Source organism: Manacus candei, unplaced genomic scaffold (assembly GCF_025592945.1).
Source record: "Manacus candei isolate 608988 ecotype Guabito, Panama unplaced genomic scaffold, ASM2559294v1 h1tg000050l, whole genome shotgun sequence".
Taxonomy (NCBI): domain Eukaryota; kingdom Metazoa; phylum Chordata; class Aves; order Passeriformes; family Pipridae; genus Manacus; species Manacus candei.
The window spans coordinates 11,422,797-11,446,780 of NW_026138098.1; the positions used below are offsets into that span (position 1 = coordinate 11,422,797).

General features: G+C 39.8%; 1 protein-coding gene across 4 annotated transcripts in view; it reads left to right on the top strand.

Moving 5' to 3' along the window:
- The window catches only part of SORCS1 (sortilin related VPS10 domain containing receptor 1), a 264,539-nt gene that overhangs the window by 81,961 nt on the left and 158,594 nt on the right, over nt 1–23,984 (top strand). For 2 of the 4 annotated variants that reach the window (XM_051800441.1, XM_051800444.1), the window contains exon 2: nt 2,869–2,936. In XM_051800441.1, the coding sequence (XP_051656401.1) occupies nt 2,869–2,936 (68 nt within the window). Of the gene's footprint in view, nt 1–2,868; nt 2,937–11,952; nt 11,973–12,847; nt 12,946–12,999; nt 13,050–23,984 lie in introns of those variants that run through there. The other 2 variants (XM_051800443.1, XM_051800442.1) reach the window with 2 other exon arrangements.

Genomic DNA, 23,984 nt, shown 5'->3' on the forward strand with positions numbered 1-23,984 from the left:
GAATGCAGCTGGCTTTTTCCCCCCCCCCCCAACAATTCCAAGGGAGCTACAGAACTTCAAGATTGTGTGGGTTTTACTGAAATTTCTGAAGGAAGAAAAAAGAACAAAAGAGACATTTCTACTCTCTGGAAGATAAATATTTTGATTTCTCATATTGGCACTTTTAATTTTTTTGTAATTTCATATTCTTTTTGGGATGTCAGTTGCAATATTTTTTCACCCTCAAGTGACAAGATTAAAAATCTCAATGGAGTTTTCTTTCGTGGTTGTTTTAGATTTGTAAATTTTCTCAGTTGGGAAAAAGTAAAAATCTGAGTATGTTATGAAAAATAATTCTCAGTCTAGTTATCACCACTAATTACACACTGCTAATTTTAGTATTGCATAAAATAAAATTAACCTGATTCTGATTCCTGTATTTTACAGTCGGGGGAAGTGTTTCTTGATTCTTGTATGGTCTTCCCCAAGATTACATCAACCAGTGGCAAAGAACAGGGAGAAAATCACACTGTTTTTCCTGTTTATTATTCCCAATTTCTATACCTGTTATCTTCAGGTCTACTTCTAAAATTGCCAAATGTCAAAATATTAATTAGGGGAAACATTCGTTAGTCATTTGCATCTCTGGTACCTCTGGCAAGTGCAGCAGGAGAGGGACAAGAGAAGAAAACAAGACTTGGAAAGACATACAGGCAACTGTACAGCTGCTTTGCAGGTCCAAGGGAGGCTCAAAGCTGAGGGTATGTACAACTCCCACAGAGTGTCTGCAAGCAGGCTGGCACTGCACATCATGGAGTTCACTGCTACCTTTCATTGGGCGAGTTGTTATTCAGAAAGGTTTTATGCACACAAGGAGTTTGTCTCCTCCCTTGATTTTTATTTGTTTGCCAAGTAGGGGATTTACAGACCCATTCAGAGGGTGCTGTGAGGGATGGCAGCGGCACAGTTCTGTATCTGGAGCAGACAGCTGCCCTGCTGTCATTGATAAGCATTCCTGGGAGGGTGGCGATTGAGATTTAGCACTTACAAAGCGCTAATTGGTATGAGCCTTGGTGAACCATATGTGCCCTCCGCAGCCTGGCCATCTGATGCCTCGGCAGACAGCTGGCACTTCACACCTTGACTGCCTCTTCAAAGAGGGACCTGCCAGGCGAGGGGAAAACACCTCCTGGACAGCAGTGGGGTTTTGGGGAGCGGAGGGGACAGCCATGTCAGGGTGCCTTGGGGAGCAGAGGGGGATCGTGGCTGTTGTGTAAATTTCCCCATGAGCCTCACATGACGTGTTTGTGCAGATAGGAAGTGCTTTGGGCAGCCTTTCTTTGTGCTACGAGAGATTCAAGAGTTGTGCTGTAGAAACAGATATCTGTCAGATGTGTGTCCTCTGTCCCCTATACCTTCCGCTATAGCACTGTGTGCTCACTTATGCCCTCAGCTCCCACATCAGCTTTTTCTGCCATCTCACATGCTGAGCATATTGGAAAGAGACAATTCCCGCTGTGGCTGTTTTAGGGCTATCAGTGTGTAAGATGTAGAAGGGCTTTTGGCTTTGGAAAAGGCAGTGGTGAGGTCTGTTCCTCCCCTAGTGCAAGCAGCTATGTGGTAATTCCTCTGCCATGCTGGTGCCAGCTGATAGGCAGCAGCATTGGGCAGATAGGCACTGAATTTCCTACAGTCCTTTGTTGCTCTGACAAAAGTGTTGAAGTTGGCAATTTTACCAGGGGAGCAGGGGGATGTGTATCTGTGTGCCTCGTTTCTTAGGAACCCAGGCTGAAAATAATAAGAGATATATAGATCAGAGTTTTGTCAGATAAGTGTTGGGACTCTAATTTACTGTGGTTTTAATGGAATAGGGAGGACGATAAGATATACAGTGATCTTGCAGGGAGACATGCAAAATGAATTAGTAGCAATAGTAATGGTCTAGTAGTTTGTCCCAAATGTAGGTCTTCTTAAAGGAGCCCAACATCTTGAAAGTCAGAAATTATTTTTTGAAGATATTAACAGAAGAGCAGGCTGAAATGTTTTGCTCAAAATGCTTTTTGCTAAAATTGCATTCCTCCCCATAGTACGATAATTTTATTCTAGAAGTGTCTGTTTTGGCAGGAGGGAAAGGCTGTTTATCAAAAGAGCTGATAAAAGTTCTAAACTTGGAAACACTTCCATTTTGAATAAATCTAAAACTTTTCACTGAAGTCACAGAAACATTGGTTGTTAGAGGTATTTGGAGGCCCCCAGTTCAACCTCTTAGTCCAAGCATGGTTATCACCAGCTGCAGGTCAGGTCAGCCATGACTTTGTCTAGCCAGGTCTTAAGAAACAACAGGGATGGAGACTTTACCCATGTTCTGGGTAGTCTGTCCCAGTGTTGAACTGTTTTCCTCATTGAGATTTTTCTTGATGTCCAGTCTGAGTCTCCCAAGTCAAAACTGGCGATCATTTGTTTGTGTCATGTCATCTGCTACAACTAGAGTTTGACTGGAGGCAGGTCAGTGCACCACAGCTGTGAAAAAAGTCAGCAGCTTCAATGCCTGTGAAACAGAGCAGAAAATATTCACTGTTTCTACTGCATACAAGATCTCATCTTGTATCCTAAAACTTTAGTATTTCAGCTCCTTCCCATTGCCTCCTGGGGTTGAGGGAAGAACCTTTTGGTGATAACATGCAGAGGAGCTGAATGAGAAAAGGTCTAATTGGCTAAAGGTACACCTCTGCAAATTCTTTCCATGTCAGTTTAGGCAAATGCTTTTAACAATTCATTCAATTATGTTAAGCACCCATTAAAAGAAATCTAAGCCCTCCCCGGGGTTATTTCAGTTCTGTGAGATTGTAATTGTTTGAGACTAATCATGATTTCTTCTTTTGCCTTCAGGTGATTCTAATTCTGACAAAGCTGTATGACTACAACCTGGGAAGCATCACAGAGAGCTCTCTTTGGAGGTATGGAGATAAATTGAGTTAATAATTATCACCTTACTTAAATAGGAAGAGCCTGATGCAATTCTTTTATTGAATTTAATTGGATTTCTTGAAATGTGTTGGAAGGTTTGTAGCTAAACCCTCTCTCCCATTTCTTTCATACTCAAGGACAAAGAGGCTGAAGTCTGATTGTCTTGTTTCAGGTAGATAAGGTACTCCGTGGATATACTGTCATTTGGTTTACCCTTCCCTGTCTTATTCAGATCAAAATGAGCCAATTCGTTTATTTTTTTTAACAGCCTAAAGTTCTTGTTTATAATGAAGGATCTCATGGCTGTCTGCCCAAATGATCCTTATGAAAAGCCAGTACTGCTAAGACTGGGGGAATACCTAAGAGTGAGTATTCAATGTCTGTTGACTAGAACTGATGGTATTAGTACTAGATAATTGATTTCCACTTGACTGCTAGATTGATTCAATGTTTCAATACCTTCATGATTTCAAAGCGTATCATGCACTCTATGAACCAAAGGAAGGAGCTAGGCCGTGGACAATTTCTTAGGGCTGTTACTTGGATTCAGTGCAAGCAGATGGTGCCTCTTTACTTCTCTGAAGAAGGAATCTAAAAATGTTTACTTTACCTGTCCCTCGTGTTACTTTTATGAGCAGTAATGGATGAAAGGGAGGTTTTCTTAGGGTTTCATCTGTGAAACTTTGGTGGGAAGTTCAGGGGGTTTGTATGCAGGTCACTGATGGAGGTGAATAGGCTACTGTCACAGTAGAAGAAAACTTTGGGTATTTGAAACTGAAACTTCTGGTTAGAATGACCTTGTTTTGATAAACTTGCATGGAAAAGGGGTTTTCTTCACCAAGCAAGATTTTTGGTGCAGAAATAGAACAAATAACCTTTTTGTTCAAGGAATTGAGTAGGTTTTAAGAGAATGACAGAGGAGGGATTGACATGAATTATATTCTGAACTCAGGCTATTGCTTTGCCCACTGGCCTGAAAGAATGAAACAAAACCAAAATCAAACAAACAGGAAAACCTAACCCAAGACAGAAAAACTAAACCCTAAAGAAACACAAAACTCCTAGGATTTGTTCTGAACAGCAACAAGAACACTCAAAAAACTAGTATTTTTCAGGGTTGAATAAATATGTTTTTCATCCATATACCTTGCTGCTATGACTTTCTACTCCCTTGTCTTTACTGTGGTGTGTGCACACATAAAGGGTCTCTCAGGCATGCGGCTTTGGCAATGTTTTATAAAGGGAATTTGTGCTAGATTGTTAATTTCACAGTGGTTTTAAAAAAGAATATTCATAAATATGAAAAATACTATTTCTACTTCCTTTTACTAGCGTTGGTCATTTCACCCTGAGAAATACTCATCTCTGTTTCATTAGTCTTTGAGAAAGATACAGCCTTTCAGCATGTGAAGACACCTCCTTCCCCATTGCTGACAGTGCTGAAGATCAGCTTATGTGATTGTGCAGGATTGTGTTAAGATGTGGTTTTCTGACTGAAAATAGCCACATCAGAGTGGAAAACATGCTTCTTGTTGACCCTACACTGTTGCCTGTTTCAGAATTAGTCTCTGTGGGGCATTCCATAATGGCATAAAATTTTGCCCCGATTAAAAGAGAAGGGACCATGGGGGTGTCTCTGGAGGATGTAGCAGATAGCTGGGGCCTTAGCAATGTAGCAGTCCTAGAGCTAGTGAGTGCAGTGCAGTCCTAACGTCAGAACGTGATTAACAACATGAAATAACCTGATTGTTTCCTCTAACTTGGTATCCTATTACCAAGAACCAGTCTATATGAAAGACTATATGAAAATTATCATCATAGCTGACACTTTCTCTTAGTATTCTCCTAGCATTCCTTCTTAGGCTTTAAGTTTGGGGTCCTTCTTCAATCTTAAGTGTAAGGTGTATCAGGATCAGAATAATTTTTTTTATATATATATTAATATATATCATGGGATTAATATTCCATGAGCTAACTTTCTCAGTATCTTTTAGAGTGTGTTAAAATTTTTAGTACCTGTGAGCAAGAGCAAAGAATTCCATAAATTCTTAGAGCAAGGAATTCCATAAATTATTTGAGGAACCACTTGTCTTACTTTGAACCCATCAGACTTCACTTGGCAAATGTCACATGTCAGGACTTGATTGCCGTTGTATGGCCAACCATCCAGAATCCATGAGTGATTGCTTTGGACTGGGAAATGTTGAAGGAGAACCAGAAAAAACATACTTGTCTTTGCAGTGCTCCATTACTCTTTGATTGGCTCTTCAGTGCTCATGGCTGCCCTGGAAGATGCCAGTGCCCTTCCTTGTATTTTCTTCAGTCCTGTTGCCCTATATAAGCCTTAGGTGGTCACACTGTGCTTTGTCCTGAGTCTAGCTCTGCTGCTAGATCCCCGCTCACTGTGCAGGCATGCCTTCAGGTCACTAATAAATATGCCTATGAATATCCCAGGACAGCTTCTCTGCTCTTAGTGTGATAAATAGAAATGGTGAGATGGGCATATATTATTATTCAATTTACCTGATAGAAGTTATTAGCTGTTGTTCCTCCTGGCTGCTTAAGTGACATGTTAATTTAAATCTCTCTGCTTGTTTGAAAAGGATAGGAAAAAATAGGTTTGAGCGAAGAGGTGAAACATATCTTGCAATTTATTTCATGCCTCTAGGTTTTATTCTGGGGAATGGAAGAAAACATGATCTCATGTCTGGTTTCCTTTCTAAAGTTCTGTTTCTGAAGGCTAGAGGAGAAAGGTAGTTCTGCAGGTATCCACAACTGAAGTGCAATCTGTCTTGAATACATGACAAAGAAATACCACTCTTGCCTCCTGTGCTGAGTGCATTCTCAAAAAGCTGATGAATGATGAAAGGCTGTTTAGAAGCATGTCACGGACACGAGTCATTTATGTGATAGCTGGTTATAAGCACATCTGTCATTTGAAAGCGTAGTTGGGTGACTTAAGCAGTTTTATGACTGATGGGACTGTAACCACCTATAACCCAACTATGCCATTGCCTGCAGTATATGAATCTGTCGTCTTTATAAATACACTAGAACCTGCTAGGATGACATTTCTTTGTAATTTTTCAACCAGTTTAACTACTGGAGTTACAACTGCAGTTGGCTGCAACACTAACAGATGGAGATCATCCTTCCAAAACTACTGATGAATTAAAAGACCACTGGTGACAGACATGAAGAGATGAAATACAATAAGAGAAAAGAGATGAAGAGAATCTGTATTATCTACTAGAGTGTTAAGGCTCTGTGCTCAGTGAGCTTTGAATGGCAAGTAAGCTGCTGCAACTGTACTTGGTAAATGAAATTTTGCATCAGGCTGTGCCTGACTTTAATTATGCCATTATGCCAATCTCAGCAGATTTTTTCCACAGTTTTAGTTGAGGGCTTTTTATTTACTTTTTGCTATTCTTTTTATAGAACAGGATGAAAATGGAGGAAAAAAAGATTATCTGTCACTGAGCAATTAACTGAGTGTACTGGATTTATTTCTCTTCCTCTCATAGATATCTCTCAGATCACAAAGAGGATTAAGCTGTGAGAGTTAGGAGAAGATGTTTTTTACCACTGGAGTAAGATAAGCTTACGTTTCAAATAAATAAAAATGTCAGAATAGTGTATAGGGTATCCGTGAGCTGTAGACAGCTGTGGGGGGGACTCATCTTTTTCTATTTGTGTAAATATGATGCTCTGGAAAGGTGTTTGTGCAGGACACTTTCAGGGCCTTGAGAAGCTGACAAGGCATGAGTGCTACCATTCACCTCTTTGCCTTCTTATTGCTCTGTATTTGGGCAGTAATCGGTAATTTCATGGAACTTCATATAGAAATAACAGTAATTAAACTTCTGTTCTCAGCCAGAAAGTAGGAAGATGTAGAGTTTGCTTAGTGTGAGAGCATTCTACAATGTGATCTGTTGCTGTTTTAGTTCTGGAAGTTATTGGTGATACTCTTGACACTCCAATATTGTGCCTGAACTCTGACCTCCCCCAATCAGGAAAGCTTATCCCTTCCAAGCTGTCCTTCACCACTCCTGGTTTCTTCAGTAAGGAAGCTTCAGCACATATACCATGAAGAAATCTCAAGGATGCTGAAAAATACTTATGCCTCCTATAGATCTAGATTTAATTTTCCCTGTGTAAAGCAGAGATTTTGAAGAGTTGCTATTTTTTTTTCCTTCCTGGAGAACTTAGAGTGGATCTATTTCTAGATTTTACATGGCCTTTTTGTTTAACCTGGAACTACTGTCCATCAGTTTACTCATCTGCTCCTTCCAACACCCCCACTGCAAATCAACCTGGAACTGTCCTTTCAAGATGGGGAAATGGGGTATGTAATCCAGAGAAGAATCAGTAACCTTCATTTATTCCATGAGATAACTTAATGAAATAAAGAATTCACTGTCCTGCTCTCAGACACTGCTAGAGACAAGATATTGGGCTCAGGTAGACCAAGGTACTTGATACTAAGGTCTAAGTACCCTTGTGTTGTGCCTGTATGTTGGGTAGTCCCCTAAGCATCATTGTGTATGGGAGTGTGTTGATGAAAACATTTACTGTTGAAGATGGGTTAGTATTAGTATGTTAGATAATGAAAAGAAGCAGTGGAGAAACTGGAACGTGTTCTTTCCTCTTGCAGTTGCTCTAGGGATAGAAACCTCAGGGAGAGAGGTAGATGAAGATTGAGGATCATATCTGAACACAAACTTGCAATGTGGTAGGACGAGGGGGAATAGCTTTAAACTGAAAGAGAGTAGATTTAGGTTAGATATTAGGACAAAATTCTTTCCTGTGAGGGTGGTGAGACACTGGAAAAGGTTGCTCACAGAAGTTGTGGATGTCTCATCCTGTGAAGTATTCAAGGCTGGGTTGGATAGGTCTTTGAGCAAGCTGGTCTAGTGGGTGGGCAGGAGAGTTGGAACTATATGATCTTCAAGGTCCCTTCAAACCCAAACCATTCTATGATACTAGCCAGATGATCTCTGTTAGACATCTTTCTCTCCCTTGAATCCCATTGCTGGAAAGTTCTTGGCTGTGAGTTTACCCCAGCCATGTGGTTATAAATACTGTAGGTGCTTTGAAACCTCCAATACTAATGTTTCTGCGTGAAATTTTCTGGCTCCTTGCTATGTAAGAATGCCCTCTCTCACTCTTGTCATGTTCAGAAATTATTGATGTGTTTGTGGAGATTTTCTTCTCTGGACTAGAGAGTTATTGCAACAGGACACTTAAGAGTTTGTCTGTATTTGCTTACTTCCTTTGAGGGGAATTTCCAGGATGTCTGTTAATACATTCATTGTTCTTCTGGAACTTTTATGTTGGGTCCTTACTTCTCACATTTATTTTCTACCTGCTGAACCACACTAATAAGGTCATAATGTGTGGCTTAGTGACACAGTCTGCTCTGCAACAGCAGATTAGGGTTTTTTAGCTGAAGTAGGATGGAGAAGCAAATCCGTATGAGAGGAACTGACAAAGTGAGGGGAAGGAAAGTCTCATTAAGCACATTTTAACCAGCAGTTTCGTGGGAAAAAGGAACTTGAAAAGGACTATTTGAAATGCTTTTATCTATAAATACAGTGCTCCAGTTGCACAGTGTAAGTCACTTTTCTTAAATGAATATCAGAGCTTGATAAATGCTGCCACATTATCTCCTATGGGCATTTAGTGAAATTGTAACAATGACATTTCCTTGTGTCTTTTAGTTTAATTCTTTTTTCATTTTCTCTCCTGCAAACATAGCAACCTCTGTCTGCTCTGTGTATAGATGCTGGAGGGCATCTGGGGGAAGGGAAGAATGAGTTTGCACACTCAGCTATTTGTGTAGGAAGCAGTATCTTTTTATGGTTTGATCACAGCGGGAGATCTGCTTGCACTGGAAGTGGGCTTAGAACATGGATTTTATGCACTGTGTGTGGAGCTCAGTGCAGAGTTTTTCTCTGTGATGGGACACACTGTTCAGCCATCAGGACCCTTAGGGACCTAATAGTTCCTATAGCTATCAAGTTTTTACACGAAGGGACTCATTTTACCCTGGTGACTAACAGAAATAAAAACTTCTACCACAGTCAAGTCTTCTGTCTCCTGGGATGTTTTTCATGTTATCAAAACCAGCTCAAATAAAGCTGGAGGGCGGGTATGGGGATTGCCAACCAATCAAACAAAAAGTGCACTCAAAAAGCCAAAAAAGACCTACCTAGGAAACAACTCACAGCAGATGGTTAAATAGATCCTAGTTCAGCAGGAAAATGAAATTTTATTGAATTTTACCAGAGTTTTATGTTCCCTGAGGAATAAGAGCCAGTAAAACTATTGTATTTTTTGTCATATGTGTGTTTATTTAATCAATCTTATGTAAGTTCTGCCTTTACATAGCTTGAAGAATCATACCCTGATATTTTGAAGGATCAGATTTGATTGTGGATTTAGTGCTGTGCTGCTTATTCCCTGGTCTGTATGGATAAAATATTCTGCACTAATGATGATGTAAATTTATTAAGCGTATTAGAAATGTGTTCTCTGTTGCAGCCAGTCATGAAATGTAGGAGTGTTATCAAGTAAATCAGAAAGGACTCAAATCCATTTTCCGCATGAAAGAAACGTGTAAATCAAGATAATGAATATTAATGCTACATATATTAGCAATATACTGTAAATAGCAAATGCACCACGTTCATGCCGTTTTACAGACATACAGTGTTTAAATGCAGTTTTTCTTTCCTGTTCTGTAAAGTAGATGATGAACTTACATATCTCTTTCCTAGACCGTACCTGTTTATGCAAATGATATTGGTAAAACATAACAGAACTATCTCTAGTTCTGGTCCATGGGGTTCATCCATCTGTTGTGGATGTGTAATAACTGCAGACAAGCTAGACTGGAACTGATATCTAAGAGGAAAAACAACACAATAGTTACCAGTTCATAAACAGAAATCAGAACACCCTTTATGTTCTGATACTTCCATTCCTTCATGTCTATACAATCATTCTTCCTTTTTCAGATCTGGGTAAAATTGTACTTATCTATTCATAGGGATTTAACTGCTACTAATCACAAAAAGGAAAGTGTCTTTGGGGCTGACCTTGGGTTAACAAAAAGCTAATCCACTTTAGTACCTAATACTAGCTTGAGATCTGAACTCTAAGGTCTTCAGATCCAGGCCCAAAATATTTCTGCATCTCCACCTTGGGAATTATCCATGCAAACATTCACAGTTTATTGTTATTGCAGAAAGGGCCAGGCATGTGTCATTAGGTCTCTTATGAAGGACTTAGTGAAGCACCTGGAAACTATGTGCTGTAAAAATGCATAAGATATATCAATAGTATGTTTCTTATGCAGCATAAACTGAATAGCATTTACACCAAAAAATAGTGGCTAGCTTGGAAGTGTCCTTTTTTTTTTTTTTTTGATTTCTCTAACCTACCAAATAATAGTTGGACAAAACTGAAGAGGAGAAATAAGGCCCACAATTAATCAATTTGTGCCTTCAATAATGATAACAAAGCCCACTTTTGGGTGTGATCCTGCCAGGGGCTTCTGTGCCTTGGAGTACAGTGGACTTTGTGGACGGCTCTGTGTGTGTAAAGTGGGACACCAATGCATGAGCTGTTCATCAGGAAGGCACAGAGTCCTTTAGGAAGGCTGAGGGCTACTGGGTGAGACCACAGTTAGTGAATACTGTGCAGGTCACTGGAGCAACTAGGGCAAGGAAGGTTCATTTTGTCTCCTGTCATTAGGATGTGCCATGATGGCTTCTGTGTACTCAGCACTGAGAAAGTTTGTACTTGTATGACAGAGACAACGTGAGGGACACTTGATTCCTGGTGAGCCAGGAATTAATTTGCGTCTTGACTTCTCCTCATATAGGCTTGGAGGAGGCGTGGGGGGATTCAGGAACTTTTCTATCCATTCTATCAGCTTCCCACTGCTACTGCACTGAGGAATTTCACTGGTGAGATGCATTAAGTGGTAGAGGAGGACGTGTCCTGTTGATTATGAACGTCAATTGTAATGCAGTCTAAACTGATGCAGTACTTTGCATGGTAGTGGAAGGTAAAACACCTTCCTTTTGCCCATTATTTTTCCCTATCCCCCAAATGAGTTTCTTCTGTCAGGATTTCCCTAGCATGCATTTTACTGTGTGCTGTGTAGTTAGGTATGAAGATAAAATCTCTTTTCATCTGGATAGACAGTGTATCTATGAGAGATGCTGAGTTGAAAAGTAATAGAAATTCAGAAACACCACATGTATTGTTCATTAAATGACTTCATGAGGAGAGATAGAAACTGATATCCCATCTTCCTGCAAGGCAAAATTCGTGCAGAAAGAGTGTTGTTCGTTCTACTAGTGTACTTTTTACTGCTGTATTTTCTGACTCTATATACATATCTGTGTATATGTTCCCAATAATTTTTTTCCGGTTTTCCTTCAAGCCTGAGCTACTGGAGTTGGGTGGTTGCTCAGAACCTCAGCTTTTCTGTGGTGGAAGACAGCCTCACTTCCTGGTTTTCTCGTAGTGAAGAGAGAATTGAATAGCTCAAATTGCTGTAAACATGGGAAAGCCCAACCGCAGATTGTTCACACTCGCTTCCTGAGAGCTTTTTCTTAATTGCTTAAAGTGTCTTGGCTGCAAAGACAAATTAGGTAGGATGGAAGGGGAATAAGAATGGGGTGGATATCTCCATGAACTGAGTATGTAGATGCTTTGTCACACTGAAGGCCAAGGTTCAGATCACAGCTCTGGTCAGGCCAAGCAGAATCTTGAGACTGGCTTTGCTGCAAACCAGCTGAATGTTGGCCATTGGCTTACATGATTACACTGTCCAGCATTTAAAAAAAAAAAAAAAAAAACAAGAAAAAGAAAAACAACTTTCTGTTCTGTTACTATTTACTGTTGGTAAAACTGGAGGTGTTTTTCACAGTCATGATGTCACAAAGATACTCTCTCTTCTATGGCAGAAGAGGAAGAAAGCAAACACTCCCTCAGAGTTAATCAGGAAACAGGTATTTCCCATACATAAGGGAGAAACAAAGCTGGTTGGAAAGGACACAGACACTGGAAGGCAGTCTAAGGAGATGGCAGGTTCCTTGTCACTGATTAAAAGCTACCAGTCTTCCCCAGCAGGCTGTGACTGCGTGTCTAGAGCTTCTGAGAGAATTTGCTTAAGCTGCAGGCTTTAAAATCTACACAACACTCAGCTACCAGTCTTATGGGCCTTGAAACCTCTGGGGGAAAAGGGACTGAAATCAAAATTAGGCCAGCTTTTTTTTTATATTTGAATACATAACCTTTTTCAAATAAGCTAAAAGGGAAATAGGAGGCCAGAACTTCTCCTGATAGAACTAGATCTGTTTAATCACCCTTCGGTAATACAGCAGAATAAAAGGAATCTGTAGGCAGGTCTAAGCTCTCCTTATGCTTTACCAACAAGTCACTGTTTTCTTACTGAGGGTTTGTGTGTATTTACATTGTCTCAAGCTGTCTCTGCTCCAAAGGATCAATCTAGGAGGCTGAAACCCACACATTTTTGATCTCCTTTATTTCTGTCCTTTCTGTTGTAGGAAGCAACAGATCTTCTGTTTAGAGCTGAGGAATGAGGAAGGCAGATGTGAGTCTTAGCCTTCCTACATATAGCTTTAGGCCAGCTTCTTCACCACTGCATGCATGAGTTAATGGGGTTATGTTACCTGCCCCTCTGCAGTAAATGAGCTGAGAGTTTTGGATGAAGCTGGCTAATAAAACCCAGTCCTGGAAGAGTGAGAACAGAAACACAGCTGCATAAGCCTACACTCTTTATCCATACCTGAAACCTGACAGATATTTGATCTATGCTTTACCAAACCAAACTTCTGCTATATTCTCTTCCAATACCTAACAGAACCTTGAGAAACTCTTGTACGGATTGTCATCTTTGAGTCAATGTATGACGATGTTAGTTTGGATTTTGCCTGAACAGAGGCTAATCTTTGCAAAAGGGTAGGAAATGAGAATCAAAACCATTCCTTTTAAACAGTCACTTCTCTTTCCAAGGAAAGAAAATTAACACAGAAGATATGACCATGGACTGTGTGCCACTGCTGGTAAGAACTACTAGATGGGAGAAGCACTAGAGGTAGCAGCAACATGAAATTTTAATGCACTCATTTTTGATACTTGTTTCTTTATGAATATATGAAACAATCTTTTTTCCCCTGTTGTGTTTGTAACTTCTCAGCTCCTCTGTTCTTGTGTTTTCTGGGAGGTGAGGCAGGCAGTACTAGAGCCTTTTTTTTCTCCTTACTCTGTGGTAAGGCAGCTTAAGTGAAAGCAACATCATACTGTGGAGTAGGTAAGAACGTGAAGGTTTTCCTCAGTTCTTCCTCAAAATGAACTTTCCTTACTAAAGTTTTCAAGAGGTGATATGCTTTTTTTTCCCCTAGCCTGCCTCCAGCTAAATGGCAACTATTATCAGCGTTAAACTCTTAATAAACTTGCTACCTTTGGGATAATTTGTATTTCTTACTCTGCTACAGAAGTCAGTTTATGCCCTGAAACATGAGTTTTGATGACTTGCCATATTAACTTTAATATCTAGTTAAAAATGTAAGTTGTATCAATTATAGACTGTTGGCCCTTTCTAGTAAGCGCATCTGTGGTTTGCAAGACTCTGACCTCCTTTGCCTGTGAGCAGTGTGCCCTGACTACAGGCATTGTGGAAATATAATTTCTCTTCGCTTCCCTGCCAATGCTTGAGTGACGATGTGCTCTCTTGTTATGAGGCAGCATAAAATTTAGAGGCTAGTCACGATGAAAGTAGTAAGAAAGAAACTCAAAGACCTCAGTAAATTTTCCTCTAAGTATTCCCTTTTCAAAGGTAAATGGTTTTATTCTTTGTAATCTCTCTCTGTATGTTAACAGCTTTCACAATGCTAACTCTTTTGTAAGAAAAGCTCATTACAATCCCAGCAGACTTTCTCTGGTAAAGAAGCCAAAGAAGGAAGAAGCCAATACACCTTTTTTTTTCTTTACAGTCCACCAGCTACTCAGCATACATGTACTGTAAATTCAAGACGTGGATGTTACTCAAAGAAGCAAGTGTGATGTCACAAGTGTTTTAATAACCTTTGATTTATTTCCCAAGTGCTTTATTAAGATGATACACAACAGCGCTTGGAAGCCAAATGCTGCCTTAAGGAGAGACTTGGAGGAGTTATTTTCAGTCTCCTGACTTTTCTTCCTCAACACAGTAATTTGTTTGATTGGAGCAAAAGGGCCCTGGATTCAGAACAGGGATTCTACTTCTTATTTAGTGTTTCTTTGTGAGTTAATCAGTCCAGTTTGTGATCTGAGTGAGCAGGAGTATGAATGAACTTATTGTGATATGAGAGAGCTGCATGATTCAGAAAACAGGATACTGGCTGTGGTTGGGAGATTTGTGTGCTATCGCTGTATGGGTTTGCAGCTATTTGATAGTGAAATATTTGGTTAAGCATAATCAAGAATCAGCAAATTCATGTGAATCAAAAGTCATCTGCAAGAAATCCTCTCCTGGCAAGATATTTCTAATGACATTCTGGAAGGTTTGTTCCAGGTGCAATGATATAGGGCATCTTTGCCATTCGTCTGGTAATAAATCTGTTATAATTTCCAAGTTTGAAGACAGGCAGGGTAGTGAATCAAAACGAGACCTGAGGTAATCACAGTGAGCAAATGGATGACTTAGTAAGCAGAGCTCACTTGAAAAAATTTATTTTAGTTCAGCAAAGGATAATAGTAGGACAAGGGCTGAGGGTTGTACTTACAGGACTACGTAATATCTACCTACAGCATAGAGAAAGAGCTGTGATTGGACAGCGTGTAGGAGCTGGAATAGGAAAAGAGCTGGACTTCATGTGCAGTTGTGAAAAGGCAGAAATGCTCTTATTCAATCAATGACTGTGTAAGCTAAGGAGCCAGGGGTTGAATTTTTAAAGAAATTAGAACTCTGAAATATTTAAGATACTGACGTCGCATGTAAGGCTTTTTGAAACAGCATACAATTTTCAATAAAACTCTGCCCAGGATGGGATTTCTGGGCAGAAATAAACAAGAAATGCAAAGTGCAACAGTGCATTACACTGTTTAGGAAGCTTCTATGCTCCAGAAACAATCTCGGGATGGCATCTGTGGCCCAGAAAGGCAAAGAATCCCAACTGCTGAAGACTGGGAGAGTAGAGGAAATACTGATTCATGCTTCCCAAGGTCTTACACAGATATCTGTTGTTACCCATCAGCAGAGACAGGGCGAAGAGCTAAATGAACTTACATTCTCACACATGATGCCCACTTGATGTTGTGGTAGAGCTGAACTCTGTATAGGTACAGGTGCTCACTGGAAATGTTACTTTTGTGATATAGTTTCATCTCATAACCAAGTTGGATCACTTTCATTTTGCAAAGATGAATATTTTGCATTAATTCATTTAAAATTATCCAATTCTGCACAAGACTAACTGAAATGCTGAATTGAATTAAAGGATAGACATAAAATTAAACAGATCTGAAATGTCCCCCTAAGACCATGCATATAGCAAATGCTTAAAATGGCAAGTGAACCAAGTTTGTTGTCTATTAGGGACTTGGGAGGTGTAACAAAGGGAAGAAAATATTAATGGTGGAATAAGGTGGGCAAATGATTGCTCAGGCTGAGTAAACAATGACAAATACTGATAAGAGATGGGGGAGGAAATTTGACTTTTGGAGCAAAGAAGATTAGACACGGTTAAGTGAGAAGAGCTTCATGAGGAGTCAGCCCTTCTGCTTGTAGAAACTGGTGTTTAATTCATTGACCTGAGTCAAATGGCACCACTTTCCACTAGCTCCAGAAATTACTCCTGGCCACTGATATAAAAGCAGCATCGCTCTTCTTGTTAGGCTTTTCTTTTTACTATTGGTATTATTTTGATGGCTGCTGTTACACTTTAGTTTTTTGGCATCACCAAAATTCAAAGTAAACAGAAAAGATGGTTGAAAATACAGTTAGTGTAGCTATAAAGTCTATTCAATCTATGTCCCATTAGAAAATAATGGTCAGTATTGTAATAATTATAAATGCATTGTTTGGCCCCTCTATTAATGTAATTATAAAAGCGTTGAGTTTGGCAGTTGGCTTCTTTTATATTTAGTTGCTATTTTTTGTTTCAGAATAAACATGCTGAGTCAATTGGTTTAGAAAGAAGATGTAATAAACCTCTCAAAGTAAACAGGGCTTGTTAATTTGCAGAATTTCTGTTGAATTGGCATGAAAAGAACATGCATAGAGATATAATAGCCTTGTTTGTGTGTGTGGATTATCTCTGATGTGCAATAACTCCAGGAATGATGCTTAGTGCTCTACAAAAAAGGGAAAAAATGGGGGGTTTAGTTTGGTATTGAAGAAAATGAAAGATCTAGAATTGTTATGTAGAGGAGCTACATGTTGCAACTTGCCCCCAAACCAAATCCAAAATCTAACTGTGTCTTATTTAACCGACAGAAGGTTCGAGGCTGTTTACTTGTATAATAACTAGAACTCTAGCCTTTCTTATTATAAGTGAACTCATCAAGTCATTTATCATTGAATAAGGAAGGTCCATTTCAGTTGCACAGAGGGTTATTTTGGATTAAACCAAAGATCCACTTGGCTGAGTATCTTCAATGGGAACCTGCAGCAAATAAAAACAACAGGGTATAAGAACAAGGCCAAGACATGTCTGTTAGTTTTCTAATGTAGCCTTTCAGCTAATACTGACTTATGGTTCAACGACTTTATAAAACAGCAAGTGTTTAGTAGAGGTATTTAGTAGCCCTTGGTGGCTGTGTTTTTGTGTGGGTTATTTTCTGTTCTCAGAATGTAACCATCATTTAAACTAATACAAACTTTTAGCATCCAGAATGGTGGACAGCTGAAAAGTACCAGGTTGGCCTGTGTCAGCTGCAGAGAGCTTAATTAGTACTTGAGGAGTTAGAGCTTTTTCTGTCCCTTTAACCATCCAGTTTCTTTTTCCTACACCTCTTTATATATGTGAAGTCCTACTGTGTGATGAAGGCAAACTCACTCAGCTGTATTTTATCTTCTAATATGAACTGGTTGCTCAGCATGTTCAACAGAGTACCCTGTGGAAGTAAAAAAAGAATAAATGATATAAAATTTCACTTGTGTGTAGCCTTTAGCCTTTATGGCAGTTGGAGAACAGTGTCCATGAGTTCTACTGATTGGTATATAAGCATTGCCTTATCCTTTTAATGAATGGAGAAAATAATAGGGATAACTTTGGAAAGGTCCATTAAGTAGTTAGGAAAAATTCTGGCTCTTCAGTAAACTTGCGCTGTGTAAATTTTCATCATGGTGCTTACTAGAGAATGGAAGCATAGGAGAATAGAGGTGGTTTTGGATGATCTTCAGCTCTGTATTGCTTGAAGGCTGGCTGGATTGTCCTGCTCCCTCAGAAATTTTTCTCTTCAGAAGAGTGGCAATGACCCTGACTCTGAAGAACCATTTGCTTGGGACATGTGATTCAAAATATCAGTTATTCCTATTTAATTTGTGGGCCTAAACCTACAATGGGAAATTCATTGGCTTGCTAATTTAATTTTCTGAAAGAATAATTTTCTGAAAGAACTTAGTGGTGACTGCCCTGCCTTCTTCTGGTTGAACGTGATGTAGAAAATTGAATCTACCTTCTCCTTCCCTGTTTGATAGATCTGACTTCCTGTGAGTAAGAGCTGCTGCAAAAGTACCTGTAGAAATCTTGGTCAGAAAGGAAAAAAAGGAGAGGGAAATAAAATTTTAGCAAGCTACGTCTTCTCTATTCTAAAAATGAAATATGAAAGGCAGCATTGCCTTCTGTAAGGTCTAGAAGTTAACCATCTGATGGGATGGGTCAGCCTCTACTGGCTGCAAAATAGCTTTTCACTGATGGAGAGGAAAGTTGCAGGCAGGGGGAATCATGCAGTTATTGCCAGCATTGCTCTCAGGGGCTGGAGGTATTGTCTTACATGGGATGACACCAGCATTCAGTGTCTATCTGCCCTTATGCAGAAATTCCCCCTCTCTCTTAAAGATTGAACATTGACACCTGTGTTAGTAACTTTAAGGATCTATTCTCGATGGTGGGTTTTCTCTAAATTTGGAAAACACAAAAAGGCCCTAGCTTAATCTGGCACATAGGGAAAATACACAAGATATATGGTCTCAGTCTGGCTGGATAATTCCATTCCTTTTGGCACCTGTTTTATTTTGCATAGGAACTGATGTCTTTTGGCTACACCTAAGGAGCTCAAATTCATCTAAGAAGGGGTAGAGGATGCTCAGTGAATCAGCAACATCTCAGAAGCCTTAGAGCCTTAATTTACGTGTGTATTTGGCCTACACTTGGTAGTCATCGTGTACATGCTTTTACAGTATTTCACTGGGAATTGTCATCCTGTCCTCCCACGTAGGTTTGTCCCTTCCTTTCCTTTCTGAAATGCTGCTTCTCTGGCCTCCCTGATTCTGACATTTTCTTTGTTAGTTTCAAGAAGTTTTAAGTCTTGCTCTGAAAGTTAAATAATACATTTATATTTTCTTATGAAATATCACACAAGAGTCCACAACTTTACTGAATGCAGATGTCATAAACATTTGTCTTCTCAATCACTAAGCCTCTCACAGGCTTTTACGTAATTATATAGGATAATTACACAGATTCACCTGTCATTAAGTCTTTGGAAAGGCTTTCAGATTTCAGTAAGGTTTGGGTCAGGCTCATTTTCAGTTTTACCTATCCAAAGAGACAGAACTTTTGTGTTCTGTTTTGTTTTGTCTTTTCTCTACCATCTGTAAGAATACAAAGTTCTTTTGAATTGGTATTTGTAAACTGGTATGCTCCTTTCTGTTTGTTTGAGCACCTACCAGTAACATAACTCCTATGAATGCAGTCCTTGCACTACAGCTGTTCCAGAGTATCTTGTGATTTGGCTGGGTACAGCAAACAGGTGACCCCAGTGCAGTGGGGAAGGAAGTGTTGCTGGCACATCAGGCAGTGACTCACAGGTTGCTGCCCTAATTCCTGGAGGAGTAAGTTCGTGCTGTTGGCATCTGATTCCTAGGAGAGATTTGAAATGTGTGCATAGGGGCTAAAGTTAATAAGAGAGATTAATGAACCTAGAGGGCTCTATGGAGAATAAAAGTCAGTTGCCTCAGTAGTATGAATAGGGTTATTGTCCAAGGGAGTGGAGATGCTAAGGCAGAGGTAAATTCTAAGAAAGAATCCAACTGAGGCTTAAGGACTTTTTTTTTTTCTTTTTAATATCTGATCGGCAGCTGCTGTGCTGTGTCAGAGATCAAATGGGTGTGGGTGGGTAAGTTTGATCAATGGCCAGCTGAGGCTGTTTTCCTTGCTATGTGTTATTTGGATCACTCTGGGAGACAAAAAGGAAAAAAACCTGTCAGGCATTCCACAGTAGCTGTTACACTTTCCTGACCAAGCCTGGCTCCTACTTCTCTGCAGCAGGGTGCCATGGCCTCTCTCTTGCTCTGTGGTTCTGTGTAGTGGGTGCAGGTGGTTTTACTGGTTTTTAAGTCACCAGCTATGCCCAGTGTGTGGCTGTGGCAGAGACCTGTGGGAGATGAATCTCATCTGCTCAGATTATGAACTGGCAGTAGTCCTGTTATAAGGCCCAAGCTTGCTGCTCCTGATTTACAGAGCCAAGAGGCCTAGATTCTTTGAAGGAACAGGGCTGGCAGCGTAACTCTTCTACTGACAGAGTCCTGCAAAACTAAGGTAGTTACACTCAAGTTGCTGAACTTACCAGCCTCTAAATCAGACAGAGCTTGTCAGCACTGTCAGCTGAGTTAATGCCTGGTGGTACAGTAAGGAAGATGCACTGTTAGTGTTGCTTTTCTGTCAGAGTCATAGAGTAGACAAGTAATAATGTCTTCATTCAGCATAAAAAGCCTGTTCCATTAATTGAAATAACAGACTAGGACTGAGTTTGTCTGGAGGTAGAGAACAGACATCTAGTCCCTGTCCCCAGGCAGAAGGTAAATGTGATTTACATATTGTTCATGCTCCAGTGCTGTCATTTGCTGCACTCTAGGCTGACTTTCTGGGATTGATTATGTTTTCTTACTAGTGCTTCCCCTAAAGTAGACTACTACTCAGTTGTCCCCAGTACTACAAATCAGATGATCTGTCAATTGCCACAAGAATCACTTCTTATGTGACTTGCCTGTCTTCACTCCTAATTTCTCTTAGCAGCTACTTCATTTCCTGCATCTTTTTTGCTCTGTCAGCCAAAGATTCCTATTCCATCAGGTCCCAAAGGTGTGGTTTCTTAATTCCCTGGTTAATTTTGAAATAATTCCCCAGCTGGTACCATTGCTGGGATGGACGTAGGTATGCTGATTAGCTGCTGTGACAAGTATGTCTAATTAGCTGAGCTGTTTCTCCCTCTCTGAATACCCAAAGGAGATGTTTCATTTCAAGGTTTTATTTAGATGAACTGGGAGTTAATCATTATGCAAAGGTCCGGTGGTTGATGACAGATCAGCCTCTGATCTCGCTCAACAGCATTCATTTGTGGAGGCATAAAAAGTTCTCATATTTCAGGGGTGACAACTAGAGTTGTCCATTTGTCCCTCTCCATTTCCCTACAGAATGATTCCTTTACCTGCTCACCTTTCCACAGCCCTCAGAAGATACATTTAAGGTCAATGAGCTTCATGCTCAAACACAACAATGTGACAAGAGGCATTTTGCCTTTACTGTCCATTTTTTTTTTTGATAGCTGAGCAACATCGTATTTGGGAATGGTGACTTTACTTAAATATCTCTTTTAGTTAAATATCTCCTTCTTTGTGAATCGAAACTCAAAAAAGCAGAACTTGAAACAGTCCACAGCAATTTCGCGAAGAGAAGGACTGTAAATATCTGGAATGTGAAAATGGGAATATAAGAGTTTCACAATCCCAAGACTAGCCTTATTTCCACTTCCTGACTAATAATAACCCCCAGCATTGATGGCTACATCTGTCTTGCAGAGTTTGGTTATATTCCTGAGTGTTGGCCTAAATACAGTTTATACTCCTCCATGCTTATTAACATGATTGAAGAAATTTGGTAACATATCCTCTTTTCTTTTGGTGTCTGTAAACCATTGGTGAATACAAAGGTAAGCTTCCTGAAAATGAGGAGCTTTTTGCTTAAACAGCTAAAAGGAGAGGTTTAGAAAGTATACTGTAAACCTCAAGGTGATGAAAGTGTATCTGGCATATGCCAAGGTAAAAGAGTTTAGGGAATTTTTTTTTTTTTTTTTGTGTAGTAATCTGGTGTTGCCACAAGGAATTTTGAAGTGTGCAATTTCTCTCAGCCTCAGGTTCGCTCTTCTACTCTCCTGCATCAATGACCAAGCCATAAAGCCAGCCTTGGAACACTATTCCCTTCTTTGTTGGCTATCATTTACAGGGTTTGGGATTGTTTGTCCCACTTGGATGTGGGATTTTCTGGTGGTTTGAACTAGTTTGGATTGTAACACAGTTTTGCAGACACAGTTGCTCCTTCATCCTCAGGTCAAAGCCCTTCCTCTACCTGATTCTGTCAATGTACCCTAATGATCCTTAAGGGCCATTTAAGAGGTAGCTATTCCTGGGCCATCCCTTCTCATGGCTTGTTTCCTCTATTCTCTTCAGGAGCTGTCTCTCTCTTAAATACCACTAGTCTGTTCTTACAGCAAACACCTCATAAATAAAACCAGAACAAAGTATTACAGACCAGCCCCACATCTACCACATCTCTTATACAACATGTTGAAATGTCCTTTATAAAAACTATTAGCACCTCAGAAATCCAATAAAACACATAGGTGTTTTTTTTAACCATTAATAACCTTAGGATTTTTCCCATTAAGTCTTAGCATGAAGTAAAAGGATAAATAAAATCACAGGAGTTTTATTTTATTCCCTCCAACAATTCTGTTTTACTCTCATAAATAAAACAGTTCTACAGAAAGACACTTATTTGAATTTATTCTCACACCACCACCCAGACTGAGTTTTTTGACTCTCAGTAACCTCACATAGTGTTGATAACTTCATGGGACCACCGCTGTGCTGTGTGTGGATGAGTCAGCTTTCCATTTCCAAAGTAGTTTTGCTTTTTTCTTGAAACCACACATTTCTCATACAAAACCTAGCTTACTTTCTGAAGTCTGTCATGATCCTCCCTCAGAGCCACAGTTGTCTCCATTGCTACAAGAAAACCTGTCATCTTCAACTGCTGTTTACAATCACCTGACCTAAATGGTTCTGTAAGTACTAGGGCTTTCTTTGTAGATTCTCTTCTTTGTAGATTTTTTTTTTTGATGATCCTCTGAAATGAAGCTAGAAGAGCCAATCCAGTCTTAGCTGCACCCTATACCTGAATTTTATTTTCTGTATATTGCTGTATCCAGGCTATTCTCTTTCCTTCCCTTTTATTGACTGGTAAATCTTTTTTGTTACACTGGAAATGTGCAGAATTTCATTTTTATTTTAGTGAACTGCTGCTGGGAGAGTCCTTCCCTTTTTGTTGAACCCAATCACTTTGTCAGCTTGATTAGTCAAATTGGTGGTGAATCTATTACTCTCCTCCATAATCATGAGTGTAGTTGCATTATTAAATATCTCTTTGCCCTGCACACAAGCAGAGTTCAAAGGGCTGAAGGAGAACATCATCCACAATAATTAGCTCTCTTCAGATAAAGGAGGCTCCTAAAGTCATGTTTTTTATCATTTGAGAATGACTGCATCCCAGTGTTTGCATTGCTGTAAAGGAAGGTGTGCTTGAAACTAGTCAGTATGTTGGTGGTTACTGTAGTAACAGCTCCAGCTGTTGTTTTAATGCTTAGATAGCTACAAATGAATCAATAGAGCTGGCTATTTCTATATGTGCGGTCCTCTCTTTCTACTAAAGCCTGGACCTTTCACATCTCAGGTGGATATCTTCCCATAACTAAATAATCTGTTCTTTTTGATGTTCTGCCAGGAAATTCCATTCAGTATCTTTTCTGAGAAGTTCTGCTTTGGAAGGTTGGCATTATCTAATGTGAAAACGTGTGTCTGAAGCATTTCCAAGTGACCCTGCAGATGACTGAATTACATTTCAGTTTTATCCCTGAACTTTCAATGTGTGTGTGTGGTTTTGCTTTTGTTTTGTTGGGGAGTTTTGGTTGGTTGGTTGGGGGTTTTTGTATTGTTTTTTTTCTCCCAGCCACTCCTTCTAGGTAGAAGCATAAACCTGTGAACTAATAATTATTGTTTTAGGCAGTGTGACAGCACAGATGTCAAAAATACTCCTTGAGACCTCTCCAGGACTCGTGGAGAACTTGGGAGTTGTCAAGGAAGATTTATACCATGATGAACTCACTTAGCTGTCTGGAAAAACAGAATTTCTGTTTTATATGGAATTTTGTGTTTCTGAAACTGTAGTAAAACATGAGAGTGAAAAAGACTGTGAAACTTGTCACTAAATGGATGATGTCATTCAGCCAGCTGGCTAGGGAGGTTGGATAGGTCCCTGGAGGATGTTTTGATTTTGTCCAGAAACTGTCATCTGATGGAGAACATCCTTAGGGAAAACTTTATTTTCAGTGATCTACTAAGACATGTTCCTTCTTTGTATGGGTGGCACAGTAACAGGAGGTCTTAATCTCCTTGGCTCTTAACAGGGAAAGTCACATCAGCAGTGTGGAAGGACCACAAGATCTTGTGTCACTGTGTTCTCTAGAGATACTGGTTCAAGAATTCAAATGCTGCAGATAAATTCTTGTGTTTTATTTGTGATGATGCCAACTGTCACCAGCTGTAGAGTACATGGAATTGGACTACTGCTGAGAGTGCCACTGACACAGCATTGCAGGTATTGCCCCTCTGCTTATTGTGCTGCTGTCCTGGAGAGCCAGAATGCCTTTGACAGGCACAGGAGCAGTAATGAATCCTCCTGGGATGCATGCACAATAACCCCTCTGTGTAGCACACAAGGTTGTTCCCACTGCATTCC